The sequence below is a fragment of the Pelmatolapia mariae genome, linkage group LG16_19, assembly GCF_036321145.2.
Source record: "Pelmatolapia mariae isolate MD_Pm_ZW linkage group LG16_19, Pm_UMD_F_2, whole genome shotgun sequence".
Classification (NCBI taxonomy): Eukaryota; Metazoa; Chordata; class Actinopteri; order Cichliformes; family Cichlidae; genus Pelmatolapia; species Pelmatolapia mariae.
Window position 1 is genome coordinate 43,811,775 of NC_086241.1, and position 18,959 is coordinate 43,830,733.

Below are 18,959 nucleotides of genomic sequence, written 5' to 3' on the forward strand. Positions count from 1 at the left end.
TCCTTTTATCCCCCTCTCCTTACTCTCCGGGCCCGGCTATGTCTAGGAGCCGCGCCTCCGGGAGACTGAGAGTGGCCGACCCCTAACCCGGAAGCGTCTCCGCTCGGCTGCCGACACACCTGCGTCTAATCTTCCAACCAGCTGCCGCTAATCATTCCCCGCTTGGGCTGAGGTATTTAACGGTGTGTCCAGACAGTGGCCGACGCTGCATTGTACTCGAAGCGCTTGCTTGTAGGGGGCCATATGATTGTTGGGGATTTCTCTGTAGTATTGTAGGATCTTTACCTTACAATATAAAGCACCTTGATGTGACTGTTGTTGTGATTTGGAACTATATGAATAAAACTGAACTGAATATAGTAGTTCTTTGATCTTGTTAGTTATTTATCTACACTCTCTTTCAGAGACTGGTGAACCCAACTCATCTTTACTCCAGGACTAGTACTCAGCCTGTGAGATCAGTCATTTAACATGTTTTTTTTAAGCATACCTTCTGTTGCCTTGCCCATCATTATGTGTACCAGAATTAATGCACTTAAAAAAACATTTAATTTTACTTAATAATCTGTACATATCATTTCCCTGATTTTATTCAAGTATATATGCACACACACTCCTGAACCATGGAATCTGTGAATGTGTAAACTTTTTGTACTTGCAGGGAAATAATAAAGCTTAAATTAGATCCAGCCATCGCAACTGAAAACATGGTTTCGACGACAGTGATAGACTGACACTGACAAAACATTCCAAGATTAATAATAGCCTGGTAATAATCCACTCATTATCTCATCTTTGAATAAAACACGTAACCTGGTATTCTTTGGTATAAATTGTTGCATGACATTCTACGTCCTGATTCAGGTCTCTGTATCAATTTAACCTAAGTTGTGACATTTATGAGTTCGTACAGTTTCTTCAGTCAGGCCATCTGGCTCATCAAAGAGCCCGAATGACATCATGATGGACGCTCTTGATGAAAAACTAGAGGATGGAAGAGAGAAGAAGCTGTAGATCAACTAGTGTCCGCCCACCACCAGGACAGAGGATGGACGGAGCAGCTCAGCTACAATTTTCCATCTGTCAAGATTCATTAATCTTCTCGAATCCTTGTTTTCCTTGACTTTTCAGACTTGCTTTCGCTTCTTGCACAATTTGCCCTTTTTTTTTACTCCAGCTGCAGTGGAGCAGCGTTAAAAAAGAGAACATAGTCTGGCAGAGGATCTTATGTGTGCGTGAGGGAGGAAACTTTGTTAAACTCTGTGCAGACATGTGTAGAGGTCGGTCACCTCGATGGAACCTGCCTGCAGCGTCTGTTGGAGGTGGTCTGTAGAGCACTGAGAGGACACTGTGACCACTGGAAAAACATTTAAGGTGAAAAAACGAAAGCCGCCCTGCAATAAGGTCCAAATTCACAGGTCACTTCATCTCAAACCTTCTTCAAATAACTTCTGCCGATGCAACTTCTGTGGGACGGTCACCATCATGTTGATTTTAAAAGCCACATCAAGGACTGGTGTAGTGTAACCCTCCTCTACAACGCTTTAAGGGGGTTATTTATTGTCAGAGACGTTGGGAAATCTCTATAAACCTTAAACAAATGAAATGCTAGGAAACTTCAGAGGACTGTGAGTGTACTCTTCTCCTATGACTAACATATATAAATAAATAAACAAACTAATAAATTATTTTGTAATCTAGAAATCTGAACACTGAACTGTACGTGTTGTTCCTGGCTTGGGAATGCCTTGGGATTGCCCTGGATAAGCTGGAGGAGGGGGCTAGGGAGAGGGATGTCTGGGCCTCTCTGCTCTGGCTGCTGCTCCTACAACCCAGCCACAGATAATCAGAAGAAAAAGGATGGATGAATGGAAAATTAGAAGCACAAGACTGCATGAAATCAGCCATTACAAGGAGTAGTACAGAAATCATATCAGGAACTTTGATATATGTTTCTTTAATAATAAGTGGGTCTGATGGTTACCAGAGGGTATTGCTTTGACAGTCAAACGTTTGGGTATAAGTTAAGAAGCGCACTTTAAACAGATACTGACATGTGTAGTCTTTAGTTTGGTGCTTTTATACTGACTAAAAAACCTTTACTTGAAGTATGAGTACCCCAAAAGTGTGTGTGTGCGTATGTGTGAAGGATAATGTCAGAACTAAAAAGAACACAAAAAACAAAAACACCACAAATGGCGCACTGATTAGATGAGGTGGAATATTCACTTATTGAAACCTCATTGTAAATTCTTCCCCATCCATGTGGTTTTATCTGCGTCAGTAACACTCACTGGAGTTGAGGAGGATCATGGCTTTCAGGCAGACGTACTCCTCTCTCTGCAGCTTCAGCTCGCGGAACCGAGAGGTGGCTGCCAGCAGCATGTCGAAAATCTCCATGATGCCCTCCACACACTGTCCCTCCTCCCTAAACAGACAGAAAGAGAAGAAGTGAAGAAAAACAAGATGGAGTGGAGTGAACAAAAAGATAAGAAAGGGGAAAGAGGCAGCAACGAGAACCAAGATAAACTGAACGTACTGAAAGAAATTTTTATTACTTTGTGCGTCTCATTTATATCAACTGTTGTAGGCTAAAAAAGTTCAATATGGTGCCTGAAAACCATAATAATATAATGGAAAAAAATTTCAGCTGCAATTTTGATCAATCAGAGGGTTGCAGTGTCAGCACACAAGTGCTGGTGGTACATTTTAAGACATTTTAGCCTGCTGGCAGTTGTGCCCTGCAACCTGCTTTGCAACCCAGTTCTTCCATTCCCTGCTATATATGACTTACTCAGTGTCATAAATCAGAAAGGGCTTAGAGGTTCCAGAACAGAGCTTTACCTTTTGACATATAAAACAAACTATAGTCATGAATGGCAAAATCGGGTATTAAAACCTCATCAGCTAACAACTTCCTATTGGTAATCCACATATTAGCAACCATCCATGAAGAAATTCAAGCCAAATACTGATGAATGTGTAAGAGAGAGCATAAAGGGATCAGAAAAGCAGAAAGAAAGACTTGATAAGACAAAATAAATTAGAAAATGACTCAATGGGCCGGTGGATGGATTTGCATCCAGGATGTTATCCTCATCTTTCCAAGGAGAAAGGCTGACAGGAACCTTACAGAGAAAAATAAGGCTGTGTTATGAAAACACATCAAGGCTAGCCTAAGCCTATAGTGATAGTTTCCGTGGCAGTGAAGAAAGAAAGGTCAAACACTAAACTCAACCCACCATTTCCCTCATATAAATTTGTTCCTACCCTCAGCTCCTTCTGCATTTGCCTTTTTCACAAAAAATGCAGCATTTAGCTGTCTGACTACATACTGCTTCAAAGTCCTTAACAAAAATAAGGGAATTACATACACAAGAAAGTGGGACAAAGGGGAAAAATTCAGGGTAAACAGGAATTAGTAAAGTCCTGTGAGACTATATAAGAGATGAAACATTTTATACAACTGATCTACAGCATGTAGTCTTAAATATGATGGCCTCCATATGATGGAGTCAAAAATGTACAAGTTATCAGAACTTAGTGACTCTGTTGCATTATCAACTTTAAAAAACTAAAGTCTGAAGTCTATTTTTGTCTTTTGAGAATTTTTGCCCTTTAGCAAAAAATGTGATGAACTTTCTGATCTCCAGTTAACAAGGTGGTACCCATCCCAGTTTATAATCGAACAAGTTCTGAATGTTGCACAAGGTCAGTGTCCACGGCAGAAATGTATGTGCCAGTTTGTTTGACATCTGCATCAAGGAGAAATTCTCCAGAAATGCAATTATTTGTATCCTGTAGGCACCATGAATGTGGTCAACCTGCTCACTGGATTTTGGTGCATATACTTTGTGTGAAAGTGAAAATCTGGGAAGGGAGAGAAGCATCTAGAACCCAGCACATCAGTAACATGAGTGGATCAGACACAGCGTGGGAGGTATAGCTGGGTCGGTGATGGGTTGCAAAGTGGCATGCAGTTCAGAGCAACAGTAGGTATTGTTGAGAAACTTAAAGAGCCTTATATAAGATTTGCCATGCTGAGAACACTGTTGAAAACCTTTCTCCAAGTTTAGCCATTAGGAAATCCCTTCTGCCCAATTACAGTGTGTTTACTATGAATATAAAGGCTATTCAGCACTGGCAGAAACACACAACAGTTCTCTGGACAAAGTCGAAGGTCGGTGTGGAAGGGAACAGCAGGAGATAAAAGACTGAGTTGGCAGTCCAGAGAAATCTCAGATAAATCTGGAACAAATGTTAGTGATGTGTATGTGTGTTGTGGATGACCTATTTTATCGTGTGATGTCAATTTGTCATCACAGTGAGAAAACTTGGGGAGCTCAAACCAGCAATAATGTTGTGGCAGTTGCAGATATTTCTTATTCAGACATATTTTACCTTTTTACATTATTTTATGTGGGTGAGACAAAAAAAAGCACTTAAGAACATCTCAAAAAGATCTGAACTGAGAGTATTATGACATATATCAGGAAGAAACACAGAAACAGAAGCTGTGTGGGTATTTGAGCAAACACTCTCTGTAAGCTAAAGTCTCTGTGGAATAGCAGAAACAAGTATTTGTCGCTCTGTAAACCTGCTAAACGTTAGCTGATGACCAACTTCATAAAAGATTTTCAGTGCAATGGGATCACACTAGTTTTAATGCTATAACTTCTGATCCCTCTCACCTGTTGAGGTTGAAATCTGGAGAGAAGATTAGTTTTCCAGGATGATCCACCGACCTCCACATCAGGCCCAGCATGAGGATCTCCAACCAGCAGCACTTCAGCAGGTGGATTTGGTCTGTCAGACTCAACTCTACAAAGCCTGAGGAGAGGAGAAAAAAAAGGCCTCTTTACACTTGGAAACCACCCACGTTCTGCCTTCACTGAATTATGAGCACCAAACCCTAATGTATCCTAAACTGCACAATTGGAATCAGCACTTATTACCATCCTTACACACCCCTATTCACACATTCTTTCAGTTGTACGCCCAGATCCACCAGTCAAGTTAGAGCTTGATTACATGTCTGTGCAGATTAATAATAGTATGCATTACTGCAGTATGGGGTCACTTTGAGATGTCTTTGTGTTTGAAAGAAAAGCAGCTTTGTTTTTATGTGAAATAACATTAAACTGATGATAAATGTTCTATATAACAATGATTCATCGGGGGAATCATTTATTCATCACTCCTTTGTTTCATTGGCTCACTGCCTTATCCAGTGCAACATGATGTTCAGCAAGACAGGAAATGTGGTGAAAGAGCAGTAAAGAGTTCAGGCCAGCCTGGAATTAGACCAGAAACACTCACTACTTGGAAGATTTTGTGGCCATCTGGTAATGTGGCTTAGCCAGCCAATCTATCAGGGCTCCCTGACCGTTGATATAGACACTGTTGCAAGGAACTTCTTTCTGTTGTATGACTACATACACCTCTACCCAGAAACAGGGAGAAATGTACAGGGGTGGTGCAGGACATCTGTAACTTTGTAACAGACTGCTGCACAACCAGTGCCTCAGTGCCAAACATGTCAACAGACGGAGCTAATTTCATCGGGATTCTCTGATTGAATCTGGCCTCAAAAGTGGTTCAGCTAACACAGGTGACACCAGAGAGTCACATGACACTGACAGCCTTCCTGTTTTATTTATGTCTGAATGATTACAGCTCACATTTCACCACCATTCATTAAACTGGATTTTAAAAAAAGAAAAACAGGATCAATCATGAAAAGCAACGTTATGGAAGGCACCAACACTGATGCTAACATCACATTCAGACAATAGAATAAAGTCATGTCTTCAGAGTGAGGCTGCTACATTTATTTGCAGTCATCTGGCTTTTTTTCACTATTTGCTTTTAAAAATATTTGGATCCCTAACTCTTTTTCAGTAAAACAATTTTAAGAAGGTTTATTAAATATGAGAAACTGAAATATTTCATTTACCAAGTATTTCGATTCTTGGTAGAAGTCCCTTTGAGGCCTCTTGGGTAAGTTTCTACAACTAGATTTGCCCATTGATAGTTCCTTTGAAGCGAAGAATTGTCTTCAGGTGTGTCTGTAGCTGTTCTGTGTGGATTATGTGGTTGTTTTAACTAAGCTACTGAAGAACAGTAAGACTTTATCTGAAACTACTCAAGGCTAGCTTGGCTGTGTGTACATTGGATTACTGTCATATGGATCTCCTTTTATTTATTTTATTTAAGGAGCTGTGTCCAGGTAACTGCTTTCTACTTAATGCTCTGAGAAGTCTTGCTGTACCTGCCACTGTGAAGCAGCCTCGCTACTATCATGTTTCACTGCAGGGATGGTATTAGCAGATGATGAGGAGTGCCTGGTGTTTAACAGGCAGTGCTTAGAGCAGGGGTGGCAAACATAAGACCTGGGGGCTGGAATTGCACCGGCAAAGACTCCAATCTGGCCCACTTGACAGCTTTAGAAAATGTGATCGAGTGCATAGATTTAGAACTTTGAACTGTATTTTCATAAATGTTAGAGCTTTTTCTATTGATAAATACCCCACTGCCCACTGCCACCGAAGTACAAGGACATTTTCTATGAATTAATGAAAACTCTAGGCCCACAAGTGGGCTATATGTGGGTTTTACATCCCTGGCTTAGAGTTTTTCTCATAAAATGTTCTGTTTCTGACACACTGGACTGAAGTATCTTCATGTCATAATTATGTTGTTTAGTTTTTATAAATCTCAAGAAAACTTTCCTGTGCCTTTTACCATGCTTTAGAATAAAGGCCTGATTGACAGAGAGATGGTTTCCTACAAAGAGAAGCTGCTCTTCTAAAGCCTTGCTCAAGTCTTATCTTCCTGACCAAACCCCTTTCTGCTTGGTTACGTCAGTGACAAATTGTGGCAAACTGCTGGTTTTAAATTTCATTCCATCTTAAATCAACATGAACCTTCTGCTCAACCATCTCTGATTTGCGTAAAAACTTTTGTGGTTCAAAGTTTGGACACATGGAGTGATTTCTGTGAAATTGTTTGTTTTACATATCGAACATTTTTCAAGATGTGTAAGTTTTGAAATATGGTCCATGTATCCGCCAATGAATGTAGATCCACTTTCACCATGTTTTTTTTTAACTTTCAAATTTGAGGAAATGTTTAAACATGAATATTTCAAAAACTCATTAAGATAAAAGGTTGGTATTTTCAGTGGCGTTTCTTACCATCAAAATGAATCATGATCTGTAATTTGTGACGGTTACAGCTGTCTTATTATTGGCTAGTTAAAATATGAAAAAACATCATGCAGTTAGAGCTGGGCGATATAAGATTTTTTCATATCACGATATGTTATTTTCATTTCAGGTGATAACGATATATATCACGATATAAGCCAAATAACTATATTTGTAAGATTTAAATGTGCCGTTGCTCACGAGTAAAATGTGAAATAATCTGCAGCTTGTTTTGATTTAAATATTTATTTCCCATAATAAGTTCAACAGGGTAGATGTACTTAAGGAACGTGAGACTTCAGTTTCAGATAAATAAAGGCAAATATTGCAAACTACACAAAAGGCAGCCGCTAAAGCGTTTAAGTTTCAAAATAGAACAAACAAAACAGACTACTAAATTGTCAATTCCACTTAGAAACAAAATTTTAATTCTAAAAATAAATCTTAGTTCGTTTTACAGAAGAACAGATAAAATTGACTAACTTTTGTCAATATCAAATAAACTGAGAACTAAAAGGAAATTCTCAATCTCTGCTTGTTGTATAGCTTAGCTTTTCAACAGTTTTAACAGTTACTTTAGTCTGACAAAAGCCGAATGACGAATTAGCGCTTTCAGTCAGAGATGCACCGATTTATTGTATTTCCAGACTTGCTTTCGGCACAATTTACAGTGCGTGCTACTCTGTTTTTTGTCAGACTTGAAATAGCCGAAATACCTTCACACTACGGAACTTCTATGGCCCTTCCGTTCAACAATCTCTCCGGCATTGGAACCATCATCGGTTTTTTCTTCGGAACCTTCGCTCACGCTCTCGGTTGATTTTTCTCTAGTCGGCAAACTCATTTCCTTCATTACCTGGGCAGCCCGGCTGCAAAAACAAATACACATGTGCGCCTTGGCACTTGTGCTGTACGTAACAAGTCACGTGACGTGACGCTGCGGCTGTGATTGGTTCGGCTCTGCGGTACTTAATTTGGATTGGCTGGGTTTTTTTTTTAAGAGGACAAGAGAGATGAGGCCTATCGCAATAGTTAAATTTTTCTATCGAGAAAAAGTTATTTCGCAATACATATCGTTATCGTTCTATCGCCCAGCTCTACATGCAGTCCTACAAAGTCCCATATTTGAGAACAAATGGTAAATGGACTGGTTCTTATAGAGAGCTTTTCTACTCTATCTGAGCACTCTACACAACTTGTGCATTCACACAAGCACTTTTTTCTATCCTGTTTCTAAGTGCTTTCTATCTAACATTCTCACAATCAACACGGGGTTAGTATCTTGCCCAAGAATAGGCATGCAGGCTGGAGCAGACTGGGATCGAACCACCAACCTTCTGGTAGTAGGTGACCACCTGAGCTACAGCCACCCCAAACACACTATAACACACTATAATAATCTCCATATTGCAAAAGATCACTACTGACAATTTCGGAATGGCAACTGAATCTTACAATATTGCAAAATAAAGAATGTAGAACATTTTTTAACATGAAATTCTTTGTAACAAAAATGAAAAAAATGTATGACTGAGTAAAATTACGAAAAGAAAACCATTTGCTTAGCAATACTTGTGTGAAAGAGTTACATACAGACTGAACTGAGTAGCTTGGATCTTACCAGGGATCTTCTTGGCCCAGCTGATCATGAGAACCAGTTCCTTGTCTGCCAGGTTGGTGAGGGTCATCATCATGCTGGCCTCAGTGAACGGCTTTTTCAGGTCCTCCATGAGGTAGATCTCTGGCGGCTCTGCCTCCATGATTCGGGAAATGAACTCCTCTGGGCTCATGGTTGAGTGGTGCGTGTGATTTGTGTGAGGGACGGGGGTGAGCGTGGACAGAGGTGTCCCCAGGTGAAGATGCCGTTGACCCCGAGAACCTAATCCAACCCTTACCAAATTCTGACCTGTCGTATCCCGAGGCTGGGGTCCACCGCGACGATGTCGGGCACCACGAAAGCCACAACGTTCACGCCTCACCCCTGGTGAATGAAGACAACAGACAGTTGCCGAATTACCTGCAACTCCTTACACTTCGTGTGAGAAAAAGCTTGTGCTTTATGCATTAGAAGGAAATATATGTTTTTAACAATCTAATAAGAACAAAAAAACTGGATCTATCTGAGCATTAGCAGACACTATGACCAGTCTACTGATAAGAAGAGCAAAGGCATTTATAAACACAATGCTTCATATGTCAAAGAGCAATCCCAGCTGCAGTTTAACACACCAAGGTTAGCCCAGAATCACAGAGCAGGCAACAGAATGGAATGTGCTGATCATAAGAAACAATAAAGGCCCAAAGAAACACTGTTACCTATTTACATGTGCCACAGAAATAATTATAAGTATTTAGATGATTCTTACAGTCAGTGGATAGAAGACTTGTCCTGAGTGCTTTTGAAGAAAGCTCAAAAGGTCTAATGAGCTCACAGACCTATCAACTGACTCAATTTTAGCTCTGCTGTAAGACATGAAATCATGAAATATCCCAATTCTAATGAAGATGAGTAAAAACCCACCGCACTTCATCATGCCCACTTCATAGCATTTACGTAGCCTGCAGGCTTGGCAGCTTTTACGTCGGTTCTTGTCAATAGTGCACTGATTTGTGGCAGGGCAAATGTAATCATTGTGTCCTAATAAAAGAATAAAACACAGACACAGTAATGGATTATTTCAGGTGATGAGAAGAAAAATTGTGAGGAAATATAAAGTAAAAAGATCATACCTTGGATGCTTCTCTTGAAAAAAGCCTTGCAGCCCTCGCAGGACCACACACCGTAGTGATAGCCGGAGGCGTAGTCGTGGCACACGGCGCAGAAGTGCATGTCGGCTTTCCCTAGCGCAGATGAGCACGATGAGGATTTCACTCCTTCCGCTCCTTCTTCAGATTTCTTTCCTAGCAGCTTGTTACAGTTGATGATGGAGCTGCAGAGGGGAAGCGAGGAATCGTTGAGAGGGGCAGCTTGACATTAGAAATTTTAGCCCGTCATTCACCTGTCATTAGCTGTCCAACAGGTACTGTGTTGCTGAAAATGTCTCCATAACCGCATTTAAGTCAACTGGAAAAATCGCATCACAGATAGCATTTATCGCTGCAACACGATGAGTGCCATCATAACCACTAACTGCTCACATTAATCACCAAATATAGAGGAGAACTGAAGACACAAAAGAAACAGAAACTAATTTTATAATTAACAAAAAATATTGCTATCGTCTTTTAGCTTAATTGCTATTTTAAACACTGGTATCAGAATTTATTAGAATACTAACATACAATGAATTACTATACAACCAAGTGGAACATATTCCGCACATCTGTAACAGCCACCCTTCTGTGCAGTCAGGAAGGGACGACGACCCACAGGAGCTCGTTTTTCTGTTCTTATTTGGTGTCCATAGCAGGCATCTAACTGGCTGTGGTTACAAGAGCAATGAACTTTGGTTACATACAGAACAATTATGATCTGTGAAATCTTTCTTTTTTATGGTGGCACTAGATTAGTCTTGTTTGGGTTCCCCCTTTCTGAGGGCTGTACGACAAAGCAGGTTTAATTAGTTCCCGAGTTATGTTAAGCTTAAATTCAGAATTGTCACCGTCACAAAAGTGGCTCGCTTTTTGCCGCGGTAACTTTGCCAAACACATGACCTGGTCTGGAGAAGAGATTAGAGATCTGATTCAAAATCAGCTAGAAGTTGGAGTGTATTCACTGATTCTTTTATTTATAGTATACTTTTAGTGTGATGCAGAGCCGTTTATTTATTTATTTTGTTAACTTAAAAAATCTGCCAAATGGAACTCTGGGAGTAAAGTTACAGCAGTGCAAACTGTGCGACATGTCGTCACTGGAATTTGCATGATCATGAACTCATGACTGGAACGAGTACAGATAAAGAAACTAGAGTTAGCCTCTGTTCGTCACCGCTCTGCTTTAGCTCAGTTCTTCTGATCTTATCTCTGTTTTTGTGATTGTCAGCTGGTTTTAAAGGTCTGACATTATCAAGTGCAGTTGTATCATTAATGAGGAATATGACTGATCCCTGAAGGAGTCCTGCACCCAATCGAAACAGCCAAGGCATCAATGTTACGGAAAAATTCATGAGGATTTAATGGCGAAACAATACGACAGCAGAACTACGGCGAGGTCGTCAGAAAACTAAACAACCTACTTGCTGTTTGTCTAATATTAGGCAAATATAAGCGGAGAAACTACAAAAAATAGTTTTTTAATGGCAATTTCATTTATTGAGGGAACAATCTAACCAAACCTCCCTAGCCCTATGTAAAAGCATTGAAGGGAAAACAAAGTCCCATCTATCACTATAGAAAAAGTTACAAAGCCATTTCTAGGATTTTGGGACTCCAGAGAACCACAATGAGCTTGTCTTTTGTACTGTCTCCCTTACCTAACCACCAACTGGTCGCAGCAGATGGCTGCCCATCCCTGAGTGTGGTTTCTTCTTGTTAAAAGGGAATTTATCCTTTTTAGTCATAGGCAATTATTTGATCGTTAGGATTTTTTTACCTTACAATATAAAGCACTCTGAGGTGACTGTTGTGATTTGGTACTATATAAAAAAACAATATGAAGGTTTTGGAGTGGCCTAGTCAAAGTCTGGACTTAAATCCGATTGAGGCAGAATGTTAAACAGGCCAAGCTCAAAATTCAGTGTGGCTGAATTAAAACAATTCTGCAAATAAGCAATGTGAAAGACTCACTGCCAGTTATCACAAATGTTTAATTGCAGTTCTTCCTGCCAAGGGTGGCACAACCAGTTGAGAGGTTAAGGGGGCAATTGCTTTTTTACATGGAATTTTATGTTTACTTTGCTTATCTTTGGCTAATATTAAAATTTGTTTCATGATCTGTGTGGCAAATAATACTATTTTTAGTGTCTAAAACCTGTGCAAAGTATGGCAAGTTACCAATAAGATGCTTTGTTCTAAAGCAAAGATCTGGCTCTTGTCCAAAAGCACGCAGTAGTACTTTTCATTAATGGTTGCTGCTGCTAGCCAATATAATGCCATGTCTTTTGCCAAAAACACGTCTGCCAGAGCTTCTTGAGATCTGTTGTCTGTCTCTATGTGACCCCCCCCCCCCCCCTACACCCCAGCCCCCACCCCTCACAAGGATAAGTAAAAGAGAATGGAAACTAGTTCTTTGAAAGTTACTACCACTTAAGCTAAATTTAACCTACACAAGAACAGCTTTCACTAGTGCCCGTGTCAGTAATCTTACCTGCTGGGGCTGATACTGTGAACTTTGGGATCCAACCAGGGTGCATGTGGGCTGGGTTCATTATAAACGAGAGGCTGAGTGCAGTGCAGAGTAAGTGAAGGTACATTGTGGTGAGTGTGAGTTGGCCAAAAGGCTGAGGGGCTGAGGGGAGGACACAGAGATGATGGACTGTCAGTGATGGGTGGCCTGGTGTAGCTCAGCATGGAGGGGCTGTAGAAGGTCAAAGGTCTGTGCCCATGGTTATAGTCATGGTTACTGTCTGTGTATGGAGAGGGAATGCAGACGGTGTGGCTGTCCATGCCCACAGGAGGGCTGTATATAGCGGGCAGAAGTCCCGGGGAGCTCACCCTCTCTGTGGCTTTACTGGAGTCCACCTCCTCAAGCTGAAGGAGGGGTAACGGGTCAGCATCCAGTGCAGGGGAGGAGGTCATGTCAGGGGAATATACTGTATATGCTGTGAATGAATGATTTGATGCAGGTGGATATTCTATAGCATCTTCTCAAGTGGCCGGGTCCTGTAGCAGAGAGGGAAGAAACACTATATTAAAATAAGTAACTGCTGCAAATTCTGAGCAAATACCAATATTTAAAATATCAATGTAGATGATAACCATAGCAGATTTTCTTTTTATACCAAGGAAATGGTTGTTGTTGTTTTTTAAATTATGTAACTCAGAGTTTTTCAGTTCACTATCTTTGAACAAGCCCATATGTTCAGAATGAACTCAGTCCTAGTTTGAAGACATCAAAATTATAGTTTTGCAGTCCAAAACTGACAAGACATAATCATCTAATTTGCCAAAAGGAAGACAACAGTTAACAAGGTGAAAAAGGATGAGAAATAGGTTCAATTTTAAAAACATTCCTTAACTCGAGCGTGACCAAGACAGTAACTAGTCATCTGTTTTGTCAACTGCTTTAAGGATCTGTCACCAGTTTAGCTTGCCCACTTACCTAACATGCATGTGCCAGTTTGAGACACAAAGCCTCATTACTGTGAAGCATACAAGCAATGCACTAGAATTATTCCTTAAGAATACTTCAGTGAAGAAACACAGAGCTTATTTTTCTCATAACTTCATATGCTTGTTATACTGTAGCCACACAAATGTAATTCAATTCCATTTTATTTATATAGCACCAAATCACAATAACAGTTGCCTCAAAGTGCTTTATATTATACGGTAAGTACTCTACAATAATACAGAGAAATTCCAACAATCAGACCAGCCCCTTATGAGCAAGCACTTTGGTGACAGTGGGAGGGAAAAACTCTGTTTCAACAGGAAAAGACCTCCAACACAACCGGGTTCTGGGAGGGGCAGCCATCTGCTGTGACTGTTTGGGGGTGAGAGGAGGAAAACAGGACAAAAGACCCACTGTGAAATAGAGCCAGGGAGGATTGAGGGTCACCAGATCCAGCATTAACTATAAGCCTTGTGAAAAAGGAAGGTCTTGGGCCTAATCTTAAAAGTAGAGAGGGTGTCTGTTTCCTGAATCCAAGCTGGGAGCTTGTTCTACAGAAGAGTGGCTTGAAAGCTGAAGGCTCTGCCGCCCATACGACTGAAATATCCTAGGAAAGTGCTGTATTGGGGTCGTCATCATCACTCTCACACACGGTGTTATCTGGCTTTGTGGAATGATAAAGCTGGGTATCATCTACATAGCAGTGAAAATACATGCTATGCCTTGTAATTATACTGCCCAGGGGAAGGCTGTATAGTAAGGCTATAACATAAACAGAACTTGTCCTAACACAGAACCCTGTTGAACTCTATAATTAACCAATTAACATATCCACTAAAAGGGTCAACCTTCTTGACAATGCTCCTTTACAAAGAGCCATTTTTAGCCATTAGTCCTTTTGACATAAGGCTGAAACTTGCAACCTTCTTGTTCTCTTGCTGCTGTTTGTGCCTGTCCCTACTAAAGAAAGGTAGCTCAATCAGCTCAGTCACTCTCCAACTTTTCTTTCTCTTCTCAGTGGGTGCCGCTCTTTGTTATGTGGGCGTGTCACTCCTTGTGGCATCCTCAGCACATGTTTCAGACAGGATCAAAACACTAGATGTGTTTTGATGCCAGAAACACATCTGTGGTACTAAAAAACATGTTGAAGAGACATTTAGCAGCTAATTAGCTTAACTAGCTTAACTGTGCAATCTGTGTGCAAGAAACAGGGCACTTCTCTGAGCGTGGTTCTGCTGAAGGTTTCTTCCTGGTAAAACAGAGTTTTTCCTTCCCACAGTCGCCAAAGCGCTTGCTCATATGGGGTCATATGATTGTTGGTATTTTTTGTTGGGTTTTTTTATATTATTGTGGGGTCTTTACCTTACAATATAAAGTACCATAAGGCAACTGTTACTGTGATTTGGTGCTATAAATAGAATTGAATTGAATTGAACTGAACTGAATTGAATGAAATTTAAAGTCAATTTTGGATGCCTGTAAACTTTGGACCCTCAGTTGCAGTCATGGTTGTGCCATTAAAAATCACTCCATGGTCTCACAAATGCTTCCAGTAGTCACTGTCTATGAACACCGTGACCTGTGCTAGCAATAAATGCAGGTTAAAGCTCTGTCATGCAAAGTATAAGCCATATTTGAACATGATCGAGAAATGCCACTCTCTTCTGTGGCGCATTTAAAATGGCCAGAAGCAAAGTAGCAAACTTTTCTGTGGTCAGACAAATTTGAATTTCTTTATGGAAAATATGGATACTCTGCCTCAACATTTCTGACGTGTTGTTGCCATCAAAATCTAAATTAGCCAATTGTTCTCTTAAAACTTCACATTTTCTCAGTTTAAATATTTAATGTTCTACTGTGAAGATAATGTGGGTGTATGAGATGCAAATCACTGCATTCTGTTTTTATGTACATTTCACACAGCACGTTGACAGATGATGGCACATTTCATTTGTAGTGTGAACAGCCAGACAAAAAAATCGGATTTGATCAAAAAATTGGAATTGAGCATTAAGACCTGCAGTGTGAACATAGCCCATAATTGTTGCTCACCATGTCCATCCCTCTGTGGCCACAGTTTAACCAACTTCTGATATAAATCAGATAAAACATCAATAAAACATCTCAATATGAGGGTACTTTTATAATGTGGCAGAAGATGTAGTGGGAGATTCGTGGACATCATGGATTTTCAACTGATAAATCTGCAGCAACTCAATGGTTCAGTGATGTCAATCTGGACAAGAATCTCAGCAGAAAGGTTCCAACACCTCAGTGAAGCTAAGAGAGGATCCAGCCCCTTTGGTCTGCTGAGTGCGTTGCTCTCTGGTAATATTAGTCTGCAAACCTGAAGCAGACACTGGGTGCCTGATTGTTGTGTTTGAAAGATAAAAACTAGACATATGTTTCATGGCTAAGTGAAAACCATTAGTCTGCTAAACTTTTACTTTTAACCAAGTAAACTGCTCAGTGGGACTCTAATGCTCTTACATGAGAAACATGAGATTCTGTTTTTTCTTGTTAGTGTGCAAAGAAAACAATGGTTATCAAAAAAGGCGTTGTGGTGTAACTGATTTAGATTGCACTACTCTGCCAAAATCACACAATACACAATAAGAAGGCCAAACGGTTACACTATAATAACTCATACAATGTACCTGCCATACCCTACTAAGTAGCAGTTGAACTACTAATGCAGGGTGTTTTGCTTTGTTAGCTAACACCAACGGCTGACATGTGTCAAATATTCCCACAGACTTTGTTACATTCTGCTTTTATTGAACATGTGTCTCACACACACACACACATGCGAACACACACAGTTTGTGGAGCCCAGTGAAATGATGTAACAGCTTACTTGCTGTGTCGAAGGTGAAGAGACGAACCCAGTATTTATTAGCAGTGTGCTTAAACCATGAACATTTGTTCTGGAGACAGAATATAAAAGCACAAAATGATCTGCCCGTTTTACCTCACTTGACTTGCAAAACTGTGCCAGCAAACTGTGCCAGCAAAGCCATCCACTGGTTAATCAGTGCCAGAATCAACAGCTCAGCAGCTGGTATCTCTGCACAGTCAATCGCACACACCATGAATGACAAGTAGAAACATACAGCTGGCAGGTAAGGGGAGTGAGTACATGTAAGTACATTTGGAAACACTTTTTCAAGCCCTACATGCATCATGAAGTCCTAGTTGAGCAAGGAATCTGAAAGTACAGTAGTGCCGTGGCTATGGAGGCCCCGAGGTAGAGAAAAAGCAAAATATGGAAAAATTTAAGAAAAAGCTAAATATAATATCATGAATAATGCTTTGTGTTTCAGATCTCTGTGTTCTCTTACGTTTCTGTTTTTAATTTGTTTTAAATGCTGCTTTATTTTCCACTTCATGGCGATGATCCATGGCCTGGACAGTAAACATAATGTTACATTTTACTCGCTTCACAGTGTCAGCTGAGACCAAAGGTCATAATTACATGCAAATGTATCTTGGACAAAAGGACTACAAAACACAACAGAAACTTCTGCAGTTCAACGCTGTTACTGTGTACTAGTCAGTCAATCAACAGTCAATGTGTGTATAACGCAGGTCAGGTCAAAGCGTTCTTGAGCAAAAACAATGCACCCTGTTTATGAACATCACCTGTCACCTAATTCACAGCCTGGGTCCTTCGAGGCCATCACATTCACTGCCATTCACAAAAAACAAATGCAGCCAATAAATACAGCCTTTGATTTTAACTGGTGGGTTTCACTCAACCCAAGGGGACACCATGAGTTGAAACCTACAGCTCCTTAAGTCAGGTCAGATGTCCATGTCACGCCACAAGCCTTGCTGCAGGTAGATGGTAATGGTAAACATACAGATACAGTAATTATGTATTTTTCATAATATGTTAGTATTATTATTTAGCTGTTAACATCCAATTTCAGAAGTGCATACAGAGCACTGTAAGTAATGTGTACGATGCTGAACATGATAATCGCCTGATCTGATGAGAAGAAGCAAATATTTGCTCATCACTAACATCAGGTCCTGTAGCTGCTGTTTTAAGCTTGTTATATTGGTTCAAATGCATTTAATACATTTTACTAGCAGTTTAAATCAGGAAATCTCTCTTAGCTGTACTGCCAAGAAGCAGAGGTATGAAGCTATAGAAAAGACGATCATGCCATGTGTGTTCTCTGACATCAGAATCACAATCAGGACTTTAATAATCCCTAAGGAAATTATGTAAGGATGTGTTGTTAGCAGAGATGGGCAGTAACGCGTTACTGTAATCTGATTACTTTTTTCAAGTAATGAGTAAAGTAAGGTATTACTATTGCAAAAAAGTAATTGGATTACAGTTACTTTCCCATAAGCACGCTGCGTTACTGCATTACTAAACCGTGATTTTGTTTGTGAGTGTCTCATGACAATGACGTATGAGCACGCAACGTCCGTGGCAGCAACAGACGTGTGCAGATCAACAATGGATAATATGGAGTGCTGGAGAGAGTACAACCATGCAGCGTTTAAAGCTTGGAAGTGCTAACCTTACTTTTAGTTTGATTCTGTAAAAAGTGACAAAAACATTAGCATCTGCTGTACACTGCGTGTGGGAAGAAAACTTCTTTTTACAGTGAAAAATGAAACTTTAAATCTGAGCAAGCACTGAGCATGGTGCCACGGGAATGTGGAATTCACAGAGAAACCCCCAGATTCTCCCACTGACATAAGCACTGCGGCACCGGGCAAACCTCCACTCCTGCTAAATAGGTGACAATAGATTTAAGAGCGACAGGACTTAGTGCTGCTGTATCTTTGATTTTATTCTTTTTTTGCTGTGTTTTACTTGCATCTATCTGAAAGAGTGAGTGTAAACACAAAGCATTATTTTATATGCTGAAATATGCAGAAAATAGGTTTAAATGTTAAACAAATTTCTTCAAGACAAACACTGTTGCATATAATTTAATTTTTGCTTGATGCAATGTGCATGAAAGTTAAAAGATTAAAACTAATAAAACAAGTTTTAAAAGGAGACTTTTTTATTTGATTACATTTTATATGATGGATTATGCATAAAAAATAGAAACGGGCTGAAAGGTACAGACCTGTTGCTTTATTATGTATTCTGGTTGTGTATCACAGTATAAAAAAGGTAAGTAAGTAATAAAGTAACTAATTACTATTGAAAATAAGTAATGAGTAAAGTAACAGGATTACCTTCTTGGAGAAGTAATCAGTAACTAGTAACTAATTACTGTTTTCAAGTAACTTGACCAACACTGGTTGTCAGGAGTGGGATGTACATGACGTACATATGGCAACTTTTTGCTAACACAGTGCTAAAACGGAATAGTCCTACGTGCTTTTGTGGGCTTGCTGCTGAGTTCTTCTGCCCACTAGTGACCAAAAAATGACTTCATCAAAGTGTTGTTGTTGGGACTGAAGCTGGCTCATCTACCTTCTGTCAACTGCAACTGGGCTGCACAGATCAAATCCTCCTATGACTTTACTGCTTTGGAGGACAAACTCGGCATTGTAGTACATGT

The 18,959-nt window shown here is 40.1% G+C and overlaps 1 protein-coding gene across 1 annotated transcript in view; it reads right to left on the reverse strand.

The window, feature by feature from the left end:
* Nucleotides 1-18,959, reverse strand: part of esr2b (estrogen receptor 2b) — a 45,814-nt gene that overhangs the window by 8,285 nt on the left and 18,570 nt on the right. The window contains exons 2-7 of the mRNA XM_063496941.1: nucleotides 12,454-12,968; nucleotides 9,939-10,138; nucleotides 9,730-9,846; nucleotides 8,830-9,189; nucleotides 4,692-4,830; nucleotides 2,295-2,428 (exon numbers count right to left, since the gene is read on the reverse strand). Coding sequence (XP_063353011.1) covers nucleotides 2,295-2,428; nucleotides 4,692-4,830; nucleotides 8,830-9,189; nucleotides 9,730-9,846; nucleotides 9,939-10,138; nucleotides 12,454-12,884 — 1,381 coding nt within the window. The 5' untranslated portion in view covers nucleotides 12,885-12,968. The remainder of the gene's footprint in view (nucleotides 1-2,294; nucleotides 2,429-4,691; nucleotides 4,831-8,829; nucleotides 9,190-9,729; nucleotides 9,847-9,938; nucleotides 10,139-12,453; nucleotides 12,969-18,959) is intronic.